Source organism: Pelodiscus sinensis, chromosome 8, assembly GCF_052426305.1.
Source record: "Pelodiscus sinensis isolate ZL-2025 chromosome 8, ASM5242630v1, whole genome shotgun sequence".
Taxonomy (NCBI): Eukaryota; Metazoa; Chordata; order Testudines; family Trionychidae; genus Pelodiscus; species Pelodiscus sinensis.
Genome location: NC_143059.1, coordinates 64,872,406 through 64,889,483, shown reverse-complemented (window position 1 = coordinate 64,889,483; position 17,078 = coordinate 64,872,406). Strand labels below are relative to the sequence as shown.

Below are 17,078 nucleotides of genomic sequence, written 5' to 3'. Positions count from 1 at the left end.
CCTGCCTCTCAAAACATCGCTGCAGGGCGCACAGGCAGGCGATGTGTTTCCCCTCCAGGTCATCCTGGGGTCGTCTGCAGTAGTGAGATCGGGAGGCTGGCCCGGGAAGTGGGGGACCCGCCTCACGCGCAGCTGGTCCAGCTGTGATGAAAAGTGAGAAGGGCAGTCACCCCAGGAGATACTGTGCATGAAGCCCAGACCTCATCTCTGAGCCGACACTGAAAGGTCTTGGTTCAGATGATGGCGATGTGCTTTCAGCAAAGCCACCTGTGGCCTGCAGGGTCACGGACGTCCCAGGGAGCCTCATTGCCCCCACATCCTGGGACAAGCAGGCATGGGAAGGTGCCCGCCAGGCACGAGTGGGGTAATGGGGTAGCTCACCTTCCCTCTATGCTGTGCACATGCCAGGGCTGGCAATGGCAGCTTCCCACAGGGAGAGGACTTCTGCCTGCTGGAGGAGGCGGGGAGGGTGCTGGGGGACGTGTGTGTGTGAATGGCAGACACTGTTTGCTGGGGAGGGTACTCCTGGGGTCCCCTTCTCTTCCTTCCTCCCAGCAGGTTCCCAAGCAGGGGCTTTGTCCTCTGCCTTGCTGCATTTGCCCGGGAGCAGATGCTGTCCCGAGAGTGCAGGTGTGTGCCCATGCGCAGTACTTCTGTCTGTTTCCCTGACCCCCTTCTCCTTAGTGGTGGCTTGTGGTGGGAAGGTGTCCCACCACAGAGTCGCAAGAAAAGCAGGTCTGTGCAAGAACCCTGTGAGAAAGAGTGACTGGTTCCTTTGTGGCAGCCTCATGCGGCTATCTGTCTGGACTGGTGCTCCACGTGCATCCACGTGCACAGGCTGCTGTGCAATTCCCCAGGCTGAGATGGCCATGCGAGGAGTGTGCAGCCCTTCATCGCCCACCCATGTATTTAGGGAAAGTAATGGAACTCACCTCATAGGCCTTCCCCGGCTTTGTCCGAACCCTGGGAGACATCCTGGAAGGGGGGTACCGGCTCCAGAGACAGGATAAGTTCCTGGCTGGCAGTCATGATGTCAGTGCTGGCCTCCTTCTTCTCCATCTCCTCCTCGTCCACAGCCCCGCCCTCTGGGACGCTCACAATGGATATCTCCAGGCCAGAGTCCATGACAAGTGGGGGGAGAGGGACCGATCCCCCTCTCAGGATGCGGTGCAGCTGCTCAGAAAAGCAGCATAACTGGTTGCTGCCCCAGAGTGGGGATTCAGCTCCCTGGCCATCGTGTGGGCTTGCTTAAGGTTTTTTCATTTTCATGCACACCTGCTCCTGGGTGCACGTGGCCCTTCTGGCCCAGGCTAGTGGCCATCCAGCCATAAGCATCTGAATTCCTGCATGTGGTGTGGCGATACTTGAAGGTTAGCCTCCTCTCCCCAGACCTCAATGAGCAGGGCTTGACGAGCGCTGCTCGCCAGCCACGCGGTTTGGCACGCTGTGTATGCGCCGATCGCGCTGCAGCACCATGCCGGGCTAAAATCTACTCGCCACGGGCGAGCAGATTGCCCTAATTGTCGAGCCCCGTCGATGAGATCCAAGATCTCCGCACTAGACCAGGAAGGGGCCCTCCTCTTCCGTCCCCGGGCAGAAGCTTCAGAGCTAGCTGCCGGCTCGCTTGCAGCTGTGGAGGGCTCAGTGGGAGTTCAGGGGTCACAGATGGCATCAGGGAAAGCAGTGACAGGATGCTGGTGTGTGGCACAGGGCTGTCAGGACCTTCCTTGTGCCACAAACCCTTTCTCCTGTGACTGCACCTTTAAAGCATGCACAAGAAGGGAAACTATAGAGTTCTGAGGGGTGTGGACAGAGTGGCTACCAGGGCAACTGTGAGAATCCTTGGAGGCCATTTGTTTCGAAATAATCACAGCTGCACTGTACACACACACACACCCTATTTTGAAATAGGCATTATTCCTCATTCAATGAGGGTTTAATATTCCAGAATGGAATATTGCTGTATAGACTCTCACCTCATTATTTCAAAATAACGCTGCCGTGTAGATGTGCCCTTAGGGACTAACAAAAATATATAGAATCATGAGCTTTCTTGGGTAAAACCCACTTCATCAGTCTTTAAGGTGCCACAGAACTCCTCGTTATTAAAGATATGGCAGCTCTTGTTAAAGCTGGGATTGAACTCTAGCTGCTAACTGAATTAGCTATTTCCAGTCATCTGAAGAAGTGGGTTATGCCCATGAAAGCTCATGATACCATCTACATGTTTTGTTAGTCTATAAAGTGCTACCAGAATATTTGTCGTTTTTTAACTTTTTCCTGTTCCAGACTAACTTGGCAACCCGTCTGAAGATTTTAATTGCAAGTTCGCTAACACTGGTCACAGGTCATTTGAATTTAAAAACGTCACCTTGTATTTGCAGGAAAGACGCGTCCGAAATGTAGTTACTCCAAAAATGTGCTCACAGAGAGAAGCCCACCTGGAAATATAGTACAAAGTGAAGAACAAAGCTCTACCTTCTGCTTCCTTGTTCAGGTCTTGGAACGGCCCATCCTCATTGTTATAAATCAGCTCCCTCATAATTATAGCAAAGCTGTAGACGTCCCCCTTTTGAGTCCCATGGAATGGGAATTCCCCCATCCTGAGCAGTTCCGGGGCTGTCCAATAGAGATCTACAAGGCAAAATAGGAAACAGCAGGTAAGTCTGTGCTCTAGCTGGGTCAAACTCATCACAGGCAAGGAACAGGCTTGGCCACCTTTTAAAATGCTGAACGTGATACAGGATGGTTTGTGCTTTTGTCATCCAGCTGAGGATCTCTCTGCTGCTTGCAGGTGCTCATGCACCCATACAATACCACCGCCCTGGTAGGTAGCTAGAGGAGTGCAAAGGCACCCCTCCCTCCCCACACCAGATGGGTCGCAGGGGTAAAAGCAAAGTGCATGCTCAGCAACTGGGAGGCCCACACATAGAGGCTTTTGTCAGAGGTGGGTCACTGGAAGGCATAAGGATGCAAAACTAGTTCCCCTATCCTGGAACAGGGACTCCCAGTTCGTCCAGTTAGAAGGGAAGGGCAGCGCCTTCAGCCATAAACAGCCTGCTGTCAGGTGTGAGGGGGTGGGGGATAGTACAGGAGCAGCAGGAAGTTGCAAGAGCTCCAGGCAAGGCAGTGGGAACCCACCGGGTGGGGAAGGACAGGGTTTCCTGGGAGGTGGTGCTCTGTTGAAAGAGCACAGCAAGATCTTGCAACGGATTCTGAAGCAGGGGTAAAAAAGACAGGACTATGTGAGTAAAGCAAAGGGGGAAATCCCCAGCGAGATGTAGCCCGCAGTGGGCTGAGGAATTGTTATGGGGTTTGTTTGTCTACATGTGAGAAATAAAACTCGGCCTAGAAAGAGACTCAGAGTGAGTTAGTGAGGCTTTGGTGGGCTGGAGAGAAGCCAGCACCTTACAGATGGTATTGGCATGACTCCTCACCGCTGTGGCTCTTGTAGTTAGCATCCTGTTCAGATGCATGAGGCTGCTAACATCTCAAAGTTATTTATCTCACAGTTATTATTTTAGCCATTTGCAGACACAGGCAAATTTCACAGCATCACTGCACTTGAGTCACATTTTCAAGCTGCTTTTTTTTGTGTGCAAAAATAAAGGTTAGAATTGTGGATTTTCTCTTTTTTAGAAATAAATAAAGGCAGTGATTCTTCTGTAATCAAATGATTCCAGAAACTGGGGCTCTGGACACAGGTCTATAAGAACATAAGAACAGCCACACTGGGTCAGACCAAAGACCCATTTAGCCCAGTATCCTGTCTTCCAACAGTAGCCAATGCTAGGTGCTTCTGGTAATAAAGTGATCCATCCTCTGTCCATTCCCAGCTTCTGGTAGAGGGTAAGCTTCTGGTAGAGCCATTGATGGACCTATCATCCATGAATTTATCTAGCTCATTTTTTAAACCTATTATAATCTTGGCCTTTACAACATCCTCTGGCAAGGAGTTCCACAGGTTGCTTATGAACTGTATGAGGAAAAAAAATATCTTTCATTTGTTTTAAGCATTCTGACTATTATTTTGTTTGGTGATCCCTAGTTCTTGTGTTACGAGGAGTAAATAATACATCCTTATTTATTTTCTCCACACCAGTCTTTATTTTATAGTCCTCCATCATATTCTCCTTTGGTCATCTCTTTTTTAATCTGAAAAGTCCCAGTTTTATTAATCTCTCCTCTCAGAAGCTGTTCCACATCTCTAGTAATTTTTGTTGCCCCTTTCTGAACCTTTTCCAGTTCCAATATATCTTTTTTGAAAAGAGGTGATCACATCTGCACACAGTATTCAAGATGTGAATATACCATAGATTTATGTAGAGGCAAATATGATATTTTCTGTCTTATTTTCTATCTCTTTCTTAGTGATTCCAACATTCTGTTTGCTTTTTTGACGGCTGCTGCACATTGAGTGGATGTTTTCAGAGAATTATCCGCAATGACTCCAAGAGCTCTTTCTTGAGTACTAATAGCTAATTTAGACCCCATCATTTTATAGATATAGTTGGGATTATGTTTTCCAATGTACATTACTAAGCATTTATCAACACTGCTACATATTTCTAGAGTTTACGCCTTAATCCAACCCCAGCTACAAACCAAGAATTATCACCAAAATTATCTTGCAAACATTTTCAACAAATAAATTAAAGAAAATCATAAACTATGCAGAGACAAATATTGAACAAAAGAAAGACAAAAACTGATCAGTTAAAAGTATCTGCTGTGATCTATTCACTCACTGATATGCAATATCCCTGGAATTAAAAAAAAGAAACTCTCTATAATTTCCAAAACTGGGTGGAAATCACCAATATTCAAAGAGGTAGTTGTAGATAAAATGTGTGTGAAGACAATTATTAGTAAAAGCATCCTCTACTGGAATCCATGCATCCTTGTGTTTTGGTGCATCCTTTGTGCTTGTAATCCTTGCACAATCCTCTTACCTGCATAGTTGGTGTTTTTCTCAGTAATTACTCGGTATTTTTTTCCATACTTAAATTCCCATAATCCAAACCCACACAGCTTCACTTGCATGCGACTATCCACCAAACAGTTTGTAGGTTTCAGATTTCCATGGGAGTTCAAAGGGCTTCTGTGAAGAAACAACATTCCCTGCAAAAATAGGAACAGAATGACTATAAAATGGCAGCTATCTCCGCACCAGCAGGATGGCAGGATCCTGTTTGGGCTGTCAGTGCAACAAATGGCAAATGCAACCAGCTCTTGGCTCAGCTAATTCTGGTTAGAAACATCAGGGCTTTCATCCCAAAATCTCACTGGGTCTATACGAGTATTTTCCCCCCCATTATATTGTCTAAGCTATTTGCAGCAATAGTCTGCTTTGGTCAAACCCAACCAGAAACCTGCTTAGTTATACCCACACTTTGCTGGGTAGCTGCATTTTTCTCTCACTGTCCTCATTCCCTTCCCTAGCCCCTTGTTTTGTTGTTGCATTCGCCCATGGCATCTGGTCTTACATTAGGCCCTGATCCCGGACATTGTTTCTACACGGACAATTCCTTTTTCCCACCTGGAATCTCTGACCTCTCTACCGAGATCCCTTGGGTACTTACATAGTCCTTGTGAGAAACTGACCGTATCAAGCTGTGACGTAGTGGGGGAACCTGGCTGGTTTCTATGCTGCTGGCTCTGGGGTAACCCCCACTGGCTGCCGTGGGTACCACGACCCAGCAAAACAGGATGAGTCACTATGCAAACCAGTATGGCCAGACACCCCCCATGGAGAGGAACAAAGGAAGGTGGAATGCTGCCCTGGCTGGGGGGCAGGGCTGGAAGAGTGTTGGTGAGTTGCTGTCTGTGAGCATGGAGGAGACAGCCTAGGGAGAGGGGCTGGAGTTTAGGGGCCCAGTCTCCCCCCAACTCAAGGGGGCCTGAGGCATCCTAGCCCAGCTCTGTGACCAGATTACATCTGTGCTGTGCTGTATCCTGGAGAGGCAATAAACTTCCTCTATTCCACCGGCTGGTGCAGTCTGTTTGTGCCATTTTGGGGTGCAGGAGACGGGGGACCCCCAACGCGCCGTCACACTGTATCAAGCAAATCCAGAAGAGCCGACAACCTTGTCAGGCCCCTGAGAAAGGCAGGGGGAGAAAGGGGTGGCTCCACGCTCCCAGAGGGGGCGGAGCCTTGGGTGGAAGGGGCGGGGTTGGGGGCAGCCAGCCTTCAGCGCCACCTGGAGTACACCATGCTGCCTCCCCAGGCCGCACCAAGCATCAATGCTCCAGCAGCAACTGAAAAGGCCCAGGGCTCTGGCTGCCATCGCTGCTGTAGTAGCAGCGGCTGGGAGCCGCTGGCCCTTTTGAATGACCCTGAGGCAGTTGCCCTCTTTGCAACCCCATTGACAGGCCCGTGCAACGCTCTTGAGCAATCTGATGGAATTAAAATACATTTTCCTTAAATCTTCAGGGGGGTTGTTTGATACCTTTGAGGTGCAGCGTATGAAAAATGCAAGTGTGCTATTGTGGAATTTTATGCAAGCCCTCTAAGGGTATGTCTACTCTGCAGAGCTTTTTTCGGAAACACGGCCGTTTTTCAAAAAAACCCTTCACTTACGTCCACACTGCAGTTGTGTTCTTTTTGGGGAAAAAAATCAAAAGAACAGAGGGGTTTTTCCAACATTGATAAACCTCTTTCTCCAAGGAAGAAGCCTTTTTCCGAAAGAGCTCTTTCAGAAAAAGGCATGTGTGGATGGGGAAGAGGGAGTTCTTTCAAAAGAAGAGGAAAGAGGAAAAAGCACAGGTGCCTCGGTGGCCACTCCGTCCATAGTCATCACAGCTGAAATGTGAGATAGCGTCCATTCAGTGTGGACACTATCTTTCAAAAAAGCAGATCACTTGTTCAATGCACTTTTGCTGTGTGGCACTTTATAGACTAACAGATTTATTGGAGCATAAGCTTCCGTAGGCAAAGACCCATTTTTTCAGATGCAACAAACTTGGCTACCATGCTGATACTTTTGCTGTGTGGAAGCTCTCTTTCAGAAGTTGTTTTTCCAGAAGATCTCTTCCAGAAAAGCTTCTTCTGAAAGAAACCTGCCGTCTAGACATAGCCTGAGTAAAGGGCCCCAAGTGTACCCCTCTGCCTATACCATTGCTGCTGCTAACCGTCTCTGAAGACAAAACAAGCAGGCCTGCTCAGGCAGTCTGTCTCTGCTGGGAATGACGGAGGGCAGTCATGGGACCTCAGCCTGGAAATACCCTAATCAGGAGAGAGAAAGACACCTCTTCGCCCAAAAAAGGTGATGGTCAGGGGACCTGGAAGCCTGACAGTGCTGGATTATAGCAGAGAAATACACTCAGAGCGGTTGCTCTGAACTGTGACATTCCCCATCATAAAAGTATGTGAGCACCTCACCTTCATTATCATGCGTATCCTGACAACATCCTTGTGAGGTAAGGGAGTACAATCCTCCTATAGGGATTGGGCACTGAGAACCAGACTTAGGCCAAGATTTTTACAGATATTTAGGCATTGTGGCACTCAATATCACAATGCCTAACTGATTTAGGAGCCTGTCTTGTATTCAGAAGGGATGTAGGCAAATCCCATTGGAAGTCCTTGAGTGCCTAAATCACTTTTGAAAGCATCTTATGCCTTTGGCTGTGGCAGCATGGCCATACGCCTTCCTGCTCTCCTTGGGACGATGAGCAGCTGCGCAAGGAAACGGGCCCTTCACTTCCACAAACTGGACAAAGTAAAGTAGCTAAATCTATGAAAAGCTGGGTGAATAAAGCCAGAATACAAAAGTGGTTAAGGCCATGTCCTCACTAAATGGAAGATCGACACAGCCGTGATCAATCTTCTGGAGTTTGATTGAGCAAGTCTAGTTAAAACTCACTACATTGAATTCACAGGGTACCACTGTAGTCACCGGTACTCCTGCTTCTGCAAGTGGGAACAGTGGGAAAAATCATAATGAATGCAGCTGGAGTTGTGTATCTTGATTCGACCTTCCCTCCTAGTGTAGACCTGCCCTAATTGAGTCACAGGTCATACACTAGGGCTCTTCAGATAACTGACCAACAAATACCAGGATCGGAAACAACCTTTTGTTTCATCTGGTAATCTTTCCCCCTTTCTCCTTTGGAGGATAGGGTCATAATTCAAAATGGTCTGGACAAACTAGAGAAATGGACTGAGGTAAATAGGATGACGTTTAATAAGGGCAAATGCAAAGGACCTCACTTAGGAAGGAACATTCAATTGCACATATACAGAATGGGAAGCGACGGTCTAGTATGGAGAACTGCAGAAAGGGATCTAGGGGTCATAGTGGGCCACAAGCTAACCATGAGTCATCAGTGTGACACTGTTGCAAAAAAGGCAAACGTGATTCTGGGATGCATTCACAGCAGTGTTTTGAGCAAGACACGAGAAGTCGTTCTTCCACTCTACACAACACACACAAACCAGAATCGGGCTTTAACAAAATCAGAATGGTAAGAGCTGCCACTCATCATTATCTCTTGCCCCTCCCTCCCTTTAGCAGCTTCTACTAGTTTTCAAGCAAGGATTTTTGCTTTTGGAAAATATAGAACAACTCTAGAAATGAAAAGAGAAACACGTTATTGTTATTCCTCTTGTTCGTATTGCAGTACTGTCTAGAACGGGGGGTAGGAGGAGGACAAACTACAGCCAGCAGGTCAAATCCAGCCTGTCGGACCCCTCAGCTTGGTCCCTGAGCTCCCAACGGGGAGTGGGGTCGGAACAGCCTTGCTGAGAGGAACCAGACCAATTCCTGAGCAGCTTGGTGAGCATGGGCAGCTAGCCCCCCCACCCCGCTTCTACCCACCTCCTCTGCAGCTTAAGCTCCCCCAGTGCCTAGGCAGTGCGGTCACTGCCCCACCAGCCCTGATGCTCCAGATGGCATGATTGCAGCTCTGGCTGGACGGTGCTGCTGCAGCCTTGATGGCGTGGTTGGGAGGCAAGGAACAGGGGGATTGGTTAGGGACAGGGATCCCAGGGGATCAAGGGGAGGGAGGTTGGATAAGGGGCGACAACGGAGCCACACCTGGCTGTTTGGAGAGGCACAGCCTCCCCCAGCCTTCCCTACCCAGCTCTGCATACAATTTCCATACCCAACGAGGCCTCAGGCCAAAACATTTACCCACCTCCGGGTCTAGAGATGGGTAACGTTGACCCATCTCTCCACCTAGATTAGGCTTCCTTTGTGCCTAGTGTAGTATGCAGTGAATGGCAAGGCCAGCCCTGAAGAACGTACCATGTCGAGCCATTTTCTCAAAACTTTAGAACTTTTCAAAGCCTAGTGCAATAAGCATTTCTGGAATCCACCACTTTTTAAATAAGGGAAAAAAAGCAGTCATGTATCCAAGTGCAAAAAGCTGGACATCATACCCAAAGGACTGAAAGTGAATATTAGTCTTTAAAGTGCTACATGACTGCTTGCTTGCTTGCTTGCTTGCTTGCTTGTTTGCTTGCTTGCTTGCTTGTTTGCTTGTTTGCTTGTTTGTTTGACCAAGATCAGACTAACACGGCTGCCTCTCTGCTACTTTTAAAATAAGGGTATCCATCAGAAACCAGTTCAATGTCATACTCACATTGACTATATCATAGGCAAAAGAAAGTTTGAATATCCAGTCCAATTCAATATCAGAGTTCCTCAAAATGTCCTGAAAAACAAAAACAGTCAAAATGACACGGGACTGACTCTCATCAGATTGAGAATCAGTGAGCGCTTGGAACTGAACTCTATTTGCTCTGTGGACATTTACTGGAAACAGAAAGTTGATTTCCCAATACAGGTATATCGGTCTCCAAATCAGCAGTTCCTGAAAAAATTCTGTACATATCACTAGGGGGCAAGTGGCAATAACAAACCTGATTCAATATTTGCATGTGAATCCTGTAGCACATGTTGAACAATACTCTGTGTGAATAAAATGTTTCTTAGTAAATAGGATGTCCTACTACTCATTGCCTTTGTGGTGCAGTGTCTCTGTTTTGGGCTAGTCTGCTTCCCATATTTAGTATTCACAAAATGGCTGCACATAAGAACCGAACACTAAACCAATGAAGACTCATAGCAATAGGAAGTGACATGTGCACTGAAATCCTAGCAATTGGATTCCAGGAAGCTCCTGATATCAACAGAGCAAGAGTAGGAAACAAAAGCAGCTGACAAACAAAACGGGAGTGGGGAGAAATCAGTCCCTGCTGGTCTGAGTGGAGCTCAGCACATCTCCTTGGCAAGCTCTGTTATAAGTTGACTTTAAGGGCTGTTGACATAAATGCTGCTGGTGTTCTCACCTTTAGGCTTCCTTTCTTGCAGTACTCTGTAATAATACAGATATTTGGAACATCCGTGCACACGCCAAAGAAGTTCACCAGATTCTCATGCCTCAACTCGCGCATCTGAAAGGAAATGAGGCCTTGTTAAATGAGTTTGTTTACATGACAAAACCACCCCTGAGGTATTCAATTAGTCATTATTAATTACAACAACCCTACAAGTTCGAAATTAAAAAGCCATTAGCTCATCCTTGCCCAAACCTGTCTCATTCAGGAATGTCTCTACAATGTATTTTCTATTCCCCAGGCCAGTTTGGCCTCAGATGATCCTTTTGGAGTGCAATTACCCCGCCACACGAGAAAGGGTTTCACGATCTGGCCCAGAATCTCTCCTAAAAAGGTCAGTCCCTTCTGCCGCTCAGTTGAGTCCTATTTGTTGTTGCTCTTCTTCTGCAGCTTGTCAATTCCTTTCTGATATAGTGGTGCCCCAATCCAAAATGCAAGACAGCAATGAAGTCTAAGTAGACTCCAGTCGTCTTCCAAATTCAACACCACCCAAATATTGTAGGCTCTGAATGTGAATTTCAACTTGCGAAGGACAGGGGGATCCACTGCCTGATGCAGCAGCATTTACAGTATGTTTGCACTTCATTTCAGTCTGGCCTGTGAGGATCGGGTTGAGGTTGAACCTTACCATCTGAATTTCACGAAGGACTGACTGTTTCCATATCCAGGCATCTGTTTGGTTCTCAATATATCTGAGTGCCACCAGAGCTCCCTAAAACAAAGATTCAGAAAGGTGGAATGCAACATACCATACTTTAACACAGAACGGTCACGCCTACACTAGGAAACGATTTCAAAACAACTAAAATCGATTTAGTAATTCCCAAAATAACAACTATTGAAATAGTATGACCTCACTACAGGGAAGCCTCCAAATTATTCCAAGGCAGGCTCTAATAATGTGGACACGCTACCTCAACTTTGAGCCCCCGGAAGCACTGGGGAGTGGTTAGTTTGAATGACTCTGGGGAGTCGTTATTTCGAAATAGCAGCAGTGGAGCATCCATACTACCGCTATTTCAAAATAACTATTTCTAAATTAGCGTTATTCCCTGAGAAAAGCAGGAGTACAGATTTCAAAATAAGCAACCTATTATTTCAAAATAATGGGCTTGGCAGTGTGGACTCTCCACTTATTAAATTAGCCTCAGGGAGGTTATTTTGAAATAAAGCCCTAGTGTAGATCAGCAAAGGTTCAGAATATGTTTGGAAAGGTCACAAAGGCAGCCATGGGAAACCATAGCATGTGCTTGGAAGTTTAAAACTGCAATGTGTTATATGACAGGATCCTTCCCAGTACAGACATGCAGCCATAAAAGATGACTAATAGGAGCCCCACTATGCAAGGTATTGGATTCCTGACTTGTCCAATGACAGACAAGTTTGAAATTGCATTTTAAATTAATGTTTAGGGGCTCTGCAGGGAAAAATGCCAAATTTAAATTGGGAAACCAGCTGGCTGTAACAAAGCATGATAGCAAGCTAACGATCTTGGGCTAACAATCGAACTACCAATGGCTGTCACAGATGATACAGTCCAGAAGTAGTTTTAGTTGAGGCTCTCTTGCATAACATGCTGCCCACTGGAGTTAAATCAGTATGGCATACGTTTTCAGAATGACTTTATGCCAAGGAAGCAGTGTATTCATGCTGGAAATGCCATGAACTGTAATGCTTCATAGCACAGAGACTATCTTACATAGACAACAGATTAAGACTCAGAAGATGTTTCGTGCTTTTGGAAGACCAGTTATACTATCCAAAAATGGACTCCCTCTGTGTCAGAATTTCATATGGGACTTTTCTCCAATCTGCCATTTTTGGCAAAGCAAAGCTGAACATTTATCAGCAACTTTAGTCAATTAGCTCCATTGGTTTCACAGTCCTACCTGTGAATGCTGAGAACTACTGTAGCTTTTATTCTTTTGGCCCGGTTGTGCCCTAGTCACCTGTACAGAGAAGTCAAGCCACATAAAGGAAACCAAAGGGACACAGTTAACAAAACAGAGCAGAACGTACTCTGCCATGAAGCTCATCTAATCTGTCTTTGTAGTCATACCTGGTAAAGGCCTATTGTGGCATAAAATAAATCTTTCCCCAGCTTGTCCTTGAACCCAGATCGCCAACTGCTTGAAAATATCAAACTGGATCCCACACTTTCTTGTCCTTTGGACACTGGTGTGCCTGTGTGTGATAGCTCAATATTATCCTTTAGGAGAAAGCACAAGATATGTGATATTGTAAAAAATTCATAAACAACCTAGGTAAAATTTGACGAGCCTAAGACTTGTCCATATTGACAAACTGAGAAAGAAACCCAGGAATAAGCTTTCCTGCAGTGCCTATCATAAATGATAAGAATAGAACAAAGAAAATTAAAAGTAAGATGCCATCAAAACCTGGTGTGAAAAGAAATCTCGTAAGCTCGCGCTTCACTGCTATACAGAGGATAGGACCCATATAAGTAGAAATGGCAACCCTTTTTCCCCCATAAAAAAAATGCAGATTTGTGTTGACTAACACAATTCACAAATTCAGATCAATTTTGGCTACCTGTTCCAGTCAAAAGAAAGTCAAAAATATCCAGACAATTTATTATGGAATTTCTGAAACAAAGCATTTTGACTTTTAGTTTTGGAAAAATGTCTCATTTTGGCATTTCTCTCAATGTTACTTTTAATAAAACCATTAACATTTTTTTAAATGCAAGTGTTTTGACTTTTTCCGTTCTCTGAAAAAGATCAACAACAATTTCCAGTCAACCTGAAATGAATATTTTACATTGTTCTGTTCAGTTAGCAAACTGAAAAAAAAAATCAGTACAGGTTGGACCTCCCTTGTCTGGCACCCTGGGGACCTAACCGTTATTGGCCACTGTCGGCAGACAGGATACTGGGCTAGATGGTCCTTTGGTTTGACCCAGTGTGGCTGTTCTTATGTTCTTATCTTGATTTGCTGGACCAGGGAGCTCCCTCTCCTCATGGCTCATGCTGCCCTGCTGACACCAGACTAGGGCACCCTGGCTCTGCTGCTGCTCCTGCCTCGGGGCTTTCTAGCTGCTGCCAGCCCCGCTGTGGCCAGGGCTGAAGCAGCACAGCTGGAGTTCTGCAGCAGGGGCCAGAGCTCCACAGTCGCTCGCCTCCATGGCCAGGGTTCCACGGCCCCAGCAGGGGCTGGAGAGAAAGCTGGGGCTAGAACTTCCCACTATGCCGCCTCCCACCAACACTGGGCTCCCAGCTGAGTCACCGGTCCCCCCTACCATGCTGCCCCTCCGCCAGACCTCCCTGTTCCTGGCCTTTGTGTTCGTGCAGGACCATGGATGTTGCCGGACCAGAGAGTCCTGGGTAAAGGAGGTACAACCTGCACACATAACGCTCTATATTTATGCCCTTAGGCAGGGGTCAACAACGTACGGCCCACGTGCCATAAGTGGCACGCAAGATGATATTGAGGCTGCAGCACCAGCTCTGGGGGGCAGACGCGGAGGCGAAGAAAGCAAACTCAGCACCCCCTGACATGGGCTGCAGAGCTACACATGGAGGAGCACCGCCCCACTCCCCTCCATAGAAAAATCCCGCCCGTTGCTAGGCGTCCACCTCGGTTGCTCCTGTGGGGCAGGCTGCGAATTGGGCTGCGCGGGGCCAGGTTGGGCGGGGCGGGCTCTCATGGTGCGTGAGCAGCAGCCCCCTTCCCTGGCAGCAGGTTAGGCTGCGCCGCACCCAGCGGTAGTGGGAGGAGGCGGCACTGGGGCTGAGGACCCTGCACACGTAGGACGTAGATGGGGACTCAGGGCCCTTCAGGGCATGGCACTCACATGGACTCAGTCTGGGGCCATGCAGATCCGTAAACAAGTGAGTAATTTAACACTGGGCACACCACTTCTGAAAGGTTGCCGACCCGTGCCCTAAGGGGTTACGGCCACACTGAGGGGTGACATAGGGTAATATGAGCCCTAACCAAACAGTTTTCAACTAAGGTGTAAGTAGACTTGCTGTGCTGAATGGGCTGCTCCTCTGGATAGCAGTGAATTACAGCCATTAGTGCTGAAAAAATTTTAAAAAATATTTGGGGAAAAGTGAAACTGAAATAACACTGCCAGTCAAGGATCTACAACCATCAGATCAACATAGTACAGGCAGTCCCCGACTTACGCGGATCCGACTTATGTCGGATCCGCAGATACAAACGGGGCTCACCCAGGAGGACACGGACTGCGGGACCTCGCGGTCCTGCCGCCCGGGTACTCTGGGGCTTTCTCCGCGTCTCCCTGGTCTGCAGACCAGGAAGACGCGGAGCAAAGCCACGGGGGGGCTCGGGCGGCTTTCCAAAGCCTCGGGGAAGCCGGCAGCAGAGCAGCCCAGACGCCCCGCGGCTGTCCCGCGGCTGGTCCTCAGAGGCTTTGCTTCCCATCTCCCTGGTCTGCTGGTCTCCAGCAGACCAGGGAGACGGGGAGCAAAGCCGCGGAGGACCCAGGCAGCGGGACCGCGGTGCGTCTCGGTCCGCTGCCTGCGTCTTCCTGGTCTGCTGGGGTGGGGGGGGGGCGCAGCTAGTACGCCCCCCCCCCCCCCCCAGCAAACTAGGCTTTTCTCCAGACGCCTGTGGCAGAGCAGCTGGGGCGCTGCCGGTTGGTCCCGCAGCGCCGCTCTGGGCTCTACTGGACCAACCCGGCAGCACCCCAGCTGCTCTGCCCCAGGCGTCCTGATTCAGCCGCTGCTGGTCAGTTTCAGCAGCGGCTGAATCAGGACGCCTGGAGCAGAGCAGATGGGGTGCTGCTGGGTTGGTCCAGTAGCGCCAAGGAGCGGCGCTACTGGAGCAACCCAGAAGCACCCCAGCTGCTCTGCCCCAGGCGTCCCCAAGTCAGCTGCTGCTGAAACTGACCAGCGCTGACTACAGGAAGCCCGAGGCAGAGTTGCTCTGCCCCGGGCTTCCTGGAATCAGCTGCTGATCAGTTTCAGCAGCAGCTGTCTTGGGGATGCTTGGGGTTCTTAAGTTGATTCTGTATGTAAGTCGGAACTGACGGTCAGTTTCAGCAGCGGCTGAATCTGGACGCCAGTTCCGACTTACATACAGATTCAACTTAAAAACAAACCTACAGTCCCTATCTTGTACGTAACCCGGGGACTGCCTGTAAAAGGATCCAGTCCTGTAATGAGCATCTACTACTGCAAAGCAATCACTCCAGATTTCATGGTTTGACACACTAACTCCTTTCTTACTGCGAAGTGCTCAAGCACATGCTTAACTTCAAGCATGAGAGCAGGCCTATGGATTTAAATTAGGCTACTTACGCATTTAAAGTTAAGGACATGTGTATGTACTTGTTCTAAGTAGATGCCTACAACTTCGGGACACAAGCATGGTTTATTACTAAAATGATGACCAATTTTTGGATTCCTGCTCGCAGAGTATAATTTATCACAGGGGTGATTCTTCGTAGTTCAAGATCTTGCTCTACCTTATGATCGTTAAGCATAATAATATCATCGTGGTTGATCTTCCACCAGCTGTCATCTCTTTGTTTTTGGAGCTTCTTTCCCTGGATCTTTAAAAACACCACTAAGCTGGCAGCTCCCGAGGCTGTTACCAACAGAACGACCATCAGGACAGTCACTGGCGTACCTGTTAAACACATGATTCCCATCATCACCAGTTACAGAGAGGTGGAGAAAAATCTTGATGGCACAACCAAACTAGAGGTTATGGTATTTCAGGTGTGACTTGTCTTCTTGCTTTATACTGACATTATATGTCTGGTCCTTGGCTCCAAACAGGACTTTGCACCACTCAGGCAGCATAAAACTTCTGGGACACCAGGTTAGTTGACTCCTTGTGAAGCATTATGAGGATTAATGATCTCCTAGCCTTTCCTACATGACCACCCTCCTACTGACTTTCAGAGATGCTGATTACTCCTGCTCATACTAGCTTCAATGGGAGATGTCAGTGCTCACTGCTTCTGAAAATCAGCTCCAAGTGTCAGTATTTGGGAATCCCAAAAATGGAAAAGAACAAAAATTTGCAAATATCTTTCAAAACAATTGCCCTTCATTTCCCAAAATTGCCTAAATATGGATGTAGTAATGCCACCTACATAACAGTCTGGCTGTGTCTAGACTGCATCCCTTTTCCGTAAAAGGGATGCAAATTAGACACATCGCAATTGCAAATGAAGCGGGGATTAAATCCTCCCCGCATCATTTGCATAAAAATGGCTGCCGCTCTTTTCCGGCTCGAAGCTTTGCCGGAAAATAGCACCAGTCTAGACACGGATCTTTAGGAAAATAAAGCCTTTCGGGAATAAGGGATCTTTCAGAAAAGGCTTTATTTTCTGAAAGATCCGCGTCTAGACTGGCGCTTTTTTCCGGTAAAGCTTCAAGCCGGAAAAGAGCGGCAGCCATTTTTATGCAAATGATGCGGGGAGGATTTAAATCCCCACTTCATTTGCAATTGCGATGTGTCTAATTTGCATCCCTTTTACAGAAAAGGGATGCAGTCTAGACACAACCTCTGATTTTCAAAAGTGCTGTGCACCCAGTAGCTCCGCTTATTTAAGTCCATATGGATTTAGGTGCGTAAATTAAAGTATCCGGTTTTGAAAATCTTATCCCCAAGTCTCTGCCTCATTCTGCCTCCATTTCCCTATAAAATGAAGATGGCATACTGCAGGCACACTCTCAAATTTCTCCTTTTCTGCAGTACTGTGAGATTTCATTAATTAATGTTTGTAAATATAAAA

At 47.5% G+C, this 17,078-nt stretch overlaps 1 protein-coding gene across 1 annotated transcript in view; it reads right to left on the bottom strand.

Annotated features, from left to right (window-relative positions):
- LOC102448215 (guanylate cyclase 2G-like) overlaps nt 1–17,078 on the bottom strand; it is a 40,764-nt gene that overhangs the window by 18,094 nt on the left and 5,592 nt on the right. Inside the window, exons 4-10 of the mRNA XM_089780214.1 lie at nt 15,798–15,961; nt 12,402–12,551; nt 10,971–11,054; nt 10,295–10,399; nt 9,586–9,657; nt 4,953–5,121; nt 2,479–2,634 (exon numbers count right to left, since the gene is read on the bottom strand). Coding sequence (XP_089636340.1) covers nt 2,479–2,634; nt 4,953–5,121; nt 9,586–9,657; nt 10,295–10,399; nt 10,971–11,054; nt 12,402–12,551; nt 15,798–15,961 — 900 coding nt within the window. The remainder of the gene's footprint in view (nt 1–2,478; nt 2,635–4,952; nt 5,122–9,585; nt 9,658–10,294; nt 10,400–10,970; nt 11,055–12,401; nt 12,552–15,797; nt 15,962–17,078) is intronic.